This window comes from Brienomyrus brachyistius, chromosome 3, assembly GCF_023856365.1.
Source record: "Brienomyrus brachyistius isolate T26 chromosome 3, BBRACH_0.4, whole genome shotgun sequence".
NCBI lineage: Eukaryota > Metazoa > Chordata > Actinopteri > Osteoglossiformes > Mormyridae > Brienomyrus > Brienomyrus brachyistius.
This window is the reverse complement of record NC_064535.1, coordinates 12,587,568-12,598,126: the sequence shown is the minus strand read 5'-3', so window position 1 is coordinate 12,598,126 and position 10,559 is coordinate 12,587,568. Positions and strand designations below refer to the sequence as shown.

Here is a 10,559-nt window from a genome sequence, read left to right as displayed (position 1 = left end):
GCTATGGTTCCCTGTGTCAATCTCCTTCGGGAGGTTAAGGTAAGGCCATCTGTTGTTGTCATGGATCGGTTGAGTAAACAGGTTGACCAGTTTTCCATTACTGGTAACTGTGGTCACCATTTCAACGCTTCCGTCAGTTTCATTATCAGTGTGAGAATGTCCCACCCTGTGCTGTAAATGTTACATTTATGTCTGGAAGCTTCTGACAGTGGCCTGGTAAAGAATGGGCCAGCATCATAATTAGCAGTCAATGGTCTGTAGACTAAAGATGGGAGTCTGCAGGGTGGAATGAACTGTGGTTCTGGTCCCAGCCTCGAACTGGCTAAGCTAAGCTAGAGTGTGATTTTAATAGGAGAGCAGCAATGCATGTTAAATCATTCATGGGCTTATGAACTACGGTGTGCTACCAGACATAAGGACCCAAGCAGAATAACAATGGATTTAATCACTGCATGGTAGAATTCAGAACAAAAGGCATTATGGAGTGTGCACTGGTCCAGCTGTATAGCAGCACCCTTTGACTCAGTAGTCCTGGGAATGTTCCGCAGTATGAGAATCTGAAGATCAGTCAATCCAGACTTCGCAATGAAGGGTGTCACCCATTAGAAGTTGGGAAGCAAAGCCTTGGCTTTCTTATCATTTGTTCACGAGGCATCACAGAAACAAGAATGTTCTATCTGTGGGTCTAGCCCCACATTATGCAGGCTTGCTCCACCCAGGGTTGGTTATCTTGCTGAGATAGCAGCCAGCAGCCATTCTCCATGGATATCACCTAAAAGTAACTGTCAGCTGAGTCTCTTTCTCAGGGAGCTTACAGTGGTCCAGATACCCTCTGGAAGTATCTCCTTTCGGCCATCTTTTGATAAGGGCCAAAGTGCTGGCTCTGTTAGGCATAAAGTTTGTCCAGCAATGTAAGAGAAACTCAACAGAAGCACAGGAAGTCATTTCTGGTTGTTCTCATGAAATCCAGAAAGTAATTCTGTGGCCCATTGGGAACCAGTGATTTTTTTTATTATTATTTGAACATTGTGTAGGTACATTTTATGCTGTGACGTGTGACATTCATGTAAAAAAGTGCTATTTCCTGTTGTTTGTCTTAAGGCTTGAGTCCTGCTCTTGGGGGAGGGTTGATAACCCAAGCATGTCTCCTCATAGCTCGCTCACATACCCGCCATTTTAGGCAGTGAGGTCCAAGTTGAGTTTCTTGGTGTTTACAGGCCTTGCAGAAACTTACACTACTACCGATTTCTTGGAACATTGACTTCAATGAAGAATGCAGAGTAATGGGTTTTTAGGTTTTCTTGTAACTACTGGTATAACAGTGAGGTAATGGTTGGTAGATTTGACCACTGAGGCCATTTAAAGCTTTAGTGAGAGGAAGTGGGTGATGTGGATGCTGTCAAAGGGCAAGTCCCTGTCTCATATAGAACTGGGCTGGAAATAGCAACAAGATGCACGCAAAGCAATCAGCTCATTATTAATGTGTGGCTGGCTGATTGCAATGTGTCTTACTGTTTTAAAGCGGGCAGCGACGACAAGATAGCCAAGCTTCATTGTTTCAGAAGCTAGTCACATATCAATGTTTATTTTAGTGACTCCTCTTGCCGTGGAAACCTGCATTTTCTGTGTTCTCTCATAAGGAAAGTTGCTGAAAATATGTTTTCTTGCTTTGTACTGGTTGACTTCCCTGCTCCCCCCAGCCCCAGACTTTAATTAGCATAAGCATTTACCACTTATAACTGAATTCCCACAAATGCTGTTACGGAGAAACAGTGACGGAACACAAGAAGCTTTATGAGATACTGACTGTTTGCCCCTGTGCTGTGGCCCTTGGTGTTTGGGGTGAGTTTCCTGTGGATGGGCCGTCTGTTTATGTCCTTTTTCATGTCTGGGATTCCAGGATTAACAGCAGATCCTGAGATGTATGCGTCAGGGAGGTTCTTGCCAGTTGGCTCTAACTGTCTAGGGTAGTGCTACAGGTTTCTTTGTCAAACATGAGGCCTGTGTGTTTATCCAATCACTGTTAGGGACCCCTGCTGTCTCCCTTATCAGCCTGTTTTTTATCTGACAGAAGTGACAGAAGGTGAACTGTAAAGTGGCCGGGATTCCCACCCGGACTGTGTTACCTTCATGCTGTGACCCCCAAGCTAGGTGAAGTTATTTCAGTATGAGTGAAGGAATTGTGGGACATAGCAATGCTGTTTGCTAGGGGTTTTCAGCATGCCTGTCTCCTGCAGGTTTACCTTCACTCGGGTCACATGATGCGCTGAACCTCTAGTTGGCTTCTGCCCTCCTGCCTTAAGAGTAACTGCAATGGGTCAGATACTGTGGTTATTCAGAAGTTCCTAAGGGGTGCAAATTAACTAATATATTATTGATACCTGTAGGAGACAATTTCTTTTTGCCGACTTCATCCTGTTCTCCATGAGACAGACACAGGCTTGGGGATCTCACTGAAGGGCAGTCACCTATGACACCTGGGGAGGAGGGGGGGGGTTAAGGACCTTTTAAGGCTGGGCTCAAACCATTGACTTTCTGATCACGGTCATAGGGACTTAGCTCACTGAATGAACCACACACATCCCCTTTTTGTGTAAAAAATGGCTTTCACCTGTCATAAACGAAATTTCCACAAAATGTAAGTAATGTGATTAAACACAAACAGAAAAAGAGTAGAATCCGGCCTTTTCAGTGCAGTGGTGACGCCTCTCAGGAAGCCGTCACATTTTTAGAGCAAAACCACCACGTCACCAGACAGCCGGGTCTGTCGCCTCTGGGTCCTGTGGCCCTGCAGAGGGCCCGGTCTATTTCTGCAGGACGTTGCCTTCCGTGTACAACGCTGGCCTACCCACCCTCCAAGACATCCTGGAGGAAAAAGTGAACGATGTTTTCTGAAAGGCGGAAGTTTGATTCACTGCAGCTGTAGGGGAAAAGGCGGCCTTTACAGAGTGCGGAGGCAAGCAGGAAGGGGCAGACTCAGCAGCAGCTGGCGGTTTGCTGTCAGACACTCATCAGGAAATGCACTGACAGGATCTGACCTTGGGCATTTTTGTGGATTTGAGTGACCAGTCTGAGCGTGTGACTGTATTCTGCTAGTCAGCTGGTTTCCCAGTGGTTTCCAGTTGTTAATGGACTTCCTTATTTTTGTAGTTCAATTCCAGCTGGGTTATGATCCCGACTGAGTCACCCGTTCTACTTTCTTCATCCCCTGCAAAGAGCTTTCTCACAGAGGCTGTGGTGTTGTATATTTTTTTAGAGATTCCAGTGGTGAACGTTAGCTCTTTGATGTAAAGATGCACCCTACAAAGACAGCCTGCGTCGGGTTCAGTAACAACTTATCTTTGATGCTTTGATGTTGATTTGACTCACCATGATTCAACGCAACTTCAACAAACTACCACTAAAGACCTGTGTGATTCGGACCACTTGTATATCTACTTGAGGGTCCCTCAGAGTTCAGGCTATGAGTCAAGCTGCACAGAGGCGCTCCACCAGTCCCCTTAGTGTTCCAGAAGACGCCATTCTCTCTCATTCTAGGCCAGGCTGAGTCAGCACAAACTGAATACCACTGCTGCAAAGATGAACCCAGGATGCACTGCTGGTACACAAAGGATCATGGGATTGGGTATAAGCAGCTGCCTAATGTGATTGCAACATCACTGGCTGAAGTTGAGGGAAAATGCATTTGGTTCCTTGTTTTTCTATAATTATGTATCACTGTGCTACGGTTTCAAATGTCGAAATGTTTCTCACAGCATAATTTTATAAATGTTTTGCAGCTAATACAACTGTATGCCTGCATTAGAGCGTTTGCAAAGGGTTTTTAAAATAAGCCTTCAATACTATGGTACCCCTTGATGCTAGAGCAGCTAGGAGGCCAATCAGCATCAGAGGAAATGACTCTGCTCTACAGGACTTGCTTCATTCTGAGTAATTTGACTAATGGGTTCAACTTGTGTCCAGAAGATCGTGGCTGGAGATGCTGAGTCCAGCAGAACTCGGCACATGCTGACAGGCACAATGAGGTGAGACCAGCAGTGTAATTCTCTGTCAAGGGGGCAGTCATCAGCAAACAGTAGGAATTACACCAAACTGAAAACAGACACATGAATGGGCGAAAAGCACCCTGCCCAAGAGAGCTCTGGTCGGAGTGCTGAGTCTGTGAGCCAAAAAAGTCTCTCTGGTCCAGCTTGACCTGCCTTGCTCAAGTTTCATGGTTTCTTCTGACATCTGGAACAAGTTGATCCTTCAATGGTGGGGGTGGGGGGGCGCTATATGAGAAAAATTTCAAAGCTCTTCTCCAAGCTGTTTCATTGACACTTATTTAAAACAGAGACATCATGCCCTGAGACTGCCTTGGAAGCTCCAATCCCTTCCCCTACTGACTGTAGAATGTGGCTCTCTGAACATGTCCGTTCCGGGTTACCGTGAGAATGTGGCTCTCTGAACATGTCTGTTCCGGATTACATCGAGAATGTGGCTCTCTGAACATGTCCGTTCCGGGTTACTGTGAGAATGTGGCTCTCTGAACATGTCCGTTCCGGGTTACATCGAGAATGTGGCTCTCTGAACATGTCCGTTCCGGGTTACATCGAGAATGTGGCTCTCTGAACATGTCCGTTCCGGGTTACTGTGAGAATGTGGCTCTCTGAACATGTCCGTTCCGGGTTACATCGAGAATGTGGCTCTCTGAACATGTCCGTTCCGGGTTACCGTGAGAATGTGGCTCTCTGAACATGTCCGTTCCGGGTTACATCGAGAATGTGGCTCTCTGAACATGTCCGTTCCGGGTTACATCGAGAATGTGGCTCTCTGAACATGTCCGTTCCGGGTTACATCGAGAATGTGGCTCTCTGAACATGTCCGTTCCGGGTTACTGTGAGAATGTGGCTCTCTGAACATGTCCGTTCCGGGTTACTGTGAGAATGTGGCTCTCTGAACATGTCCGTTCCGGGTTACATCGAGAATGTGGCTCTCTGAACATGTCCGTTCCGGGTTACATCGAGAATGTGGCTCTCTGAACATGTCCGTTCCGGGTTACCGTGAGAATGTGGCTCTCTGAACATGTCCGTTCCGGGTTACCGTGAGAATGTGGCTCTCTGAACATGTCCGTTCCGGGTTACTGTGAGAATGTGGCTCTCTGAACATGTCCGTTCCGGGTTACCGTGAGAATGTGGCTCTCTGAACATGTCCGTTCCGGGTTACTGTGAGAATGTGGCTCTCTGAACATGTCCGTTCCGGGTTACCGTGAGAATGTGGCTCTCTGAACATGTCCGTTCCGGGTTACCGTGAGAATGTGGCTCTCTGAACATGTCCGTTCCGGGTTACCGTGAGAATGTGGCTCTCTGAACATGTCCGTTCCGGGTTACCGTGAGAATGTGGCTCTCTGAACATGTCCGTTCCGGGTTACCGTGAGAATGTGGCTCTCTGAACATGTCCGTTCCGGGTTACAGGGCTGTTGAATCTTGTCCGGGGGAATGGGGACTGGGTGTCCCAGTCTGTGAGGCTCACTCTATATAATGTACTTTGTAAAACCTCAGCAATTATCAGTCAGCAACATGACCAAAAATGTGCTTCTCATTCCTTTAATTTAACATCAGTCCAGTGGTTCTCAATCCTGTTCCTGGTACCTCAAATCCCCCCTGCCAAAATGTTTTCATTCCAACCCTACCTCCATTAGGCTTATATTGTCCTTAAAAGGCTAATAATGAGTTTGGCAGGTTGAAAGCACTGTAGTTTGGAATGAAAACATTCTGGCAGGGGGGCAGGACACCAGGAACAGGATTTGGAACCACTGCATTAGTCCAGTATCAGGCTGTGAAGTGAGTGGTGTCCTATTAGTTAAGGATGTACAAGGGTTGCATATTCAAGCCCCGAGGTCGAGCTGTAGTTTGGACCCTGCAAAAGGGAATTAGGCTAATTCCGTTCGGCAAGTAGCTGAAGTCCTATTGGATAGAAGTGTCCATTATGTGAGTAAATGGCGTAACTGGTCTTTAATGGGGTACCCTTCTGTGGCCACACTATTTCTTGTTAGCCCTCTTCTTGTATCGCTCCACATGTCTGGTTAAATCTTCGATGCGCAGATTCTTCAACTGTAGAAGGTGCTCCAGTCGGCTCACCTTCACCTGCAAGATCTGCAGACAGGCAGGATGCACAACAGCTCAGTATCTGTATGTCTGTCTGTCTGTCCATTTTCTGAAACCACTTATCCAATTCAACGTTGTGGGGGCGTAGGGCGGGGGGGTAAAGGCTGGAGCCTAACCTGGAGGCTATGGGTGCAAGGCAAAGTACAACCCAAGATGGGGCGCCAACCCATTGCAGGGCACACTCACTCACCAGCCACTCACCCACTGCACAACCCGCCACCCCATCTGTATGTGTTGTAATATTTTAGTTCTACCAACAAAATGATTCATTGACCAATGCTTAGATGTGCCATATTTTCCGACAGATATCTGCTTATTGTGCAACCCACTTTACTTCTATAAACACCAGTGGTCTGTGTGCTCTCGTTTCCTGGTTATCTGGTGGAAAGGGAAGTACTGTTTCCTTCTGTCATTTTTCAAAAAGTAAAGTCAGCAGCAACTGCAAGCATAGCCACCTACAGCTGGTCACTGTAAGGGAAGCTTGAAGTTCTGCTCTTACAGCTGATGCTGTGTTTGAAAGGCCAACATTTCCTGCAGAATAATAAAAAAATTCTAATTCTGATTCATTTCAAATGTTATGCGTTCCGATTCTGCCCTTGAAAGCACTTTGTAGTGTCATTGTCTGGTTTCCTCTCTGAGGCAAAGCTCAGCTCATGGCTGAGAGTGCGGGGATGCTGAGGAGCAGAAATGCTGTGGAGCTTGTAACTGACCTCCACCGTCTCCTGCAGGGCTAGCAGATCTCTGTCCTTCTCCTCCACCAACCAGCGCAGTGTCTGGTCCATCTGTGAGTTCTGCGCTGTGATAGGCCCAGAGCTGCAACATAGGTTTAAATGACCACAGACAATCACAAATGGCACTCAGCCCTTCTGTTTCTTGTGGTCCTACACAGACAGTAGAGCGGCAGTCCCTAAGGAAGTCCATTGGTATGTTAGGACCGATTGATTTTTCTGGATTGATTTTTTAATTGAGTACATGACCTTATGTGTGATTTACCTCATTTTCTGCTTCTCCTCCTGTCCCCCCGGGGTTGGTTTCACATAAAGGGGCGTCGCCGGCATCTGGATCAACTCTGCACATTCAACGATAAGTCTGTGCTGGTAAGGCAGCATTCAAGAGTCCGGCAGACACAAACACCGAGGGTGAAGATTTCATTCAAGATGGTAAACCCTTCATTCAAGATGGTAAACCCTTCAGGTGAGGTAGAGGAGTATTAATTCAGTGTTTTCTCACAGCTCAAAACATTACATCTTAGTAGGACTGGTGTCAGCTTTCGGTCCAGGTTAGAGCTTTGCAATTCCGGGCAACTACATAGTCCCAGGGGGCTGATACGGTGAAATCTGGGTTGGGCCATTTAGAAGGGTGAGATGAAGAGGCCAAGGCTTCAGTAGCAGCCATAGCATGACATGTTAGACCAGCAGAACACAGCTTGCAATGGTCAGAATATGCTATTGACTACTAGGGTCAGAGTGTTTTAGCATGATGATGCTTTTCCATATCGTTGGGGGTGAGAGGGCTGGTCACTGCGTAGGTGATTCTGTCAAGGTTGGACTCCATAAGCTGACAGCGTCTTGAGAGTATAGATCGGCTCCGGGTTGACAATTGATAGACAAATGGCTAATGATGAGAACAAAGCATGCATGGATATGGGCCTTGGTTGTGGGGCACAGCACTGTGGGAGGACAGGAACAGGAACAGGAAGTGGAATGGCCTTCGTCTCGCTCCATGGTTACGGAGAGAGGATCTGCAATTACAACGTTTCCACAGCTGAATCGTCATACTGAATCTTTCTAATCCCCGGTGAAGAAGGCAGATCAACACACCCAGCAGATATATGATGAGCCTGTTCCCCATGGAACAGTCAGGCCTTCAAACCTGCAGCATTTCAGTCATTACGTTCCACCCCCTGTTCTATTTCACTTTAATAAGGAAAATGCAGTGAATAGGTGATGCATCCACGAGGCCTGGGCACACCCCAGCATACAATTCTGCTCATATCACTGACCAGACAGCGCTTCCAGACATTCTGCAACAGGATGGTGGGATACAGGTCATGACCTCACCCTTGAACAGGAAATCAGTGAAAAAAAGGAAAAAAAAAAACCTTGATCTCGATTTGTACTTTCTGGACCTGAACTGTCCACCTCTGTCTGTAATGGATTACCTTTGTGTGTAACTTCCCCAACACTGGCAAGAAGGTCAGTAAAATACAGAAATCTCTAAACAGGACACCAGTCTGGAATTGCTCTTCGTCATCAGATGTTCCACGGCAAAGATTCTGATGCAGTGCAGAGAACAAAAAGTGTGTTTGTACTGTCTATTATACAACAGAATCCAGACACAGTAGTCAAACAGCCGCCATATGGCCTAAATAAAAAAAGTAATTTCTGTAGACAAGGTTTCCAGGGTCTGGCTCTCTGTGCTTCATTTTATCTGTCTGGCAGGCTGGCAGTGTCAGTCCATCAGACCCCCTTTCCGGAGACGGATTCGGTCACTCGTCAGCATGCCTTTTCTGCGCGTCCACCCAGAGGGATGGTAGAGGGATTGCGATTATTGCATGTCGACATGGATGCAAATAAATATTAAAACTATTTTGACCACTTTTGGGGAATTTTTGCCACTATTTGGCAACATGAGGGTCTAACTACATTTTCTGTAAACAGTATAACCCCGACAAATCGTGCCGGTGAGTCAGCTACAGTGCACGCTAAGCATTCTGGGATTATCACACATTTGTTTTTGAGTTCTTCTTGACCGCAAAATGACCTTGTAACTATCCTCTTAGGCAAAAGGATTGCCAACAATAACTCTGTGTTTGAAAGGACATAACATAAAATGGGTACTTTTCCTGTGTGCAGATGTAAATTTTTGTTTACTTGGATAATGCTACCAGAAGTACTTGAATCACCCTTCTGGGGCTTCTAAGACAGTGACACATACATATTTAACTGACCACTTTACTCTATTATGCACTGGTAATTACTCCTATATACATCCTATCTTGGATGAAATCAGAGAACATACCTGCATGCTGTTTCCCGTTAGAGATCTGGTAGTACTCCAAATTCTGTGTAGAAAAACACAAACATTGGCTCTCAGGAAGAACTCTGCAATGTTAGGAACCAAAATGTTTCATGTCTGCTTCCATTGGTACACAGTGCTTTCCTAGCATGTGCTGCCCCTATGCTGTGCCCATCTGTCTTTTCACCTGTATCTTCCCGTGTGGACCTGCTCCCTTTTCATGAGACCGTACCTGCCTCTCCTCCTGAGCTATCTCCTTCGGCCCAGCCTCCATCCTCTCTCTCAGTGTACAGAGAACTGGCTCGATGGATCCAGGGGTGCTGCACGCGATCTTCCTCACGCATTCTTCGGGTATGTGGAAGTTAAACTTGGAAAACACCTTCCTGAGGTAAGGATGAAGAGAAATATTTTTTTCTTAACAAATGTTCGCTGACCCTTTAAGAGACGAGTGCCACACCATTTGCTCTGTTTGCTGTCCATAAGGCTGAGGGCTTCTGAGCAGTCCTCAGCTTTGGCTCCTCTGCAGTACCTTAAGGAAGGATGGGGTTTGCATGGTGAAGTAGGAAGACAATTTACTGTACTACTCAGGACCGTTTTGAGGCCCCCTAAGCTCATGGACAGCATACCTGAACCATTTCAGTGCAACCCTGCAACCATGAAGCTGGAACGAAGTGGCCAGGTATGAAGTTTCCTGTTACTTGACGATGGTACTAGGGCGTTATATGTGTCTATCTTTTTAAGAGTAGGGAGGTGTGACATGTAGATTCTGTTAGGGTCTAATTTAGGCAGAAAGGCTTACCTGTTGAGGATAGTCCAGTTGGATAGTTTCTGTTGGGTAGAGTTTGCAGGGGTGTAGTTATGGAGGTCCACCATTTTGGGGTAGAAGTGCTTCACAAGTTCAGCAGCCATCACTGAGGAGCAGGAGGAGATGGAGTCCAGCTTGAGAGTCAGGACATCAGCAAAACCCCTCCCCTTAAATCAAAATTAAGGAAACGATCCCCAGTGTTTCAGTGCAGGGACGACATCTAGAGACTGTGGACTAGCTACCTCCATCACCGAAGTCCCTCGCTATGTTCCTCTTCGGCCTGGAAAGCGGTATTTTATCAATCCAGGCATAAAGATCTTGCAGTGTTTCTTCAGTTAACTCTGTAGCCATTGTTTATACTCTTTCACTGTCCTAGTGCTTAGCTTGCTAGTCTGATACCTACTTGGCTTACCGCAGTGTTACAACTGTTGCTAGGTAACCAGTCACTAAGAACCTTATGTATGGTGGCTTGCTGAGGACAAACTTCCACAACATTACTTTCCTTTCAGTTTCTATATCATGCTTTTTTTGCTTTCTATTTTTATTTTTTAAGACTACAGTATATCCTTAATTCCTTAAGTTTCAGCCCT

At 46.3% G+C, this 10,559-nt stretch overlaps 1 protein-coding gene across 1 annotated transcript; it reads right to left on the bottom strand.

Moving 5' to 3' along the window:
• Nucleotides 1-5,571: 5,571 nt before the first annotated feature.
• On the bottom strand, nt 5,572-10,399 carry spef1 (sperm flagellar 1). Its single transcript, XM_049008451.1, has 7 exons — nt 10,212-10,399; nt 9,964-10,075; nt 9,397-9,547; nt 9,168-9,210; nt 7,140-7,215; nt 6,857-6,959; nt 5,572-6,134 (listed from the first exon to the last, which is right to left on the bottom strand). Exons 1-7 carry the CDS (start codon nt 10,318-10,320, stop codon nt 6,021-6,023), a joined length of 708 nt encoding a protein of 235 aa, XP_048864408.1. The 5' UTR covers nt 10,321-10,399; the 3' UTR covers nt 5,572-6,020.
• Nucleotides 10,400-10,559: the final 160 nt, after the last annotated feature.

Bases quoted from the DNA above. Each gene is read 5' to 3' on its own strand.
- spef1 (XM_049008451.1), bottom strand. From the start codon at position 10,320: ATGGCTACAGAGTTAACTGAAGAAACACTGCAAGATCTTTATGCCTGG. The intron at 9,211-9,396 runs GTACGGTCTCAT...TTTTCTACACAG, and splicing joins TAGCTCAGGAGGAGAGGCAG to AATTTGGAGTACTACCAGAT. The intron at 7,216-9,167 runs GTATGTTCTCTG...TTGAATGTGCAG, and splicing joins TAACGGGAAACAGCATGCAG to AGTTGATCCAGATGCCGGCG.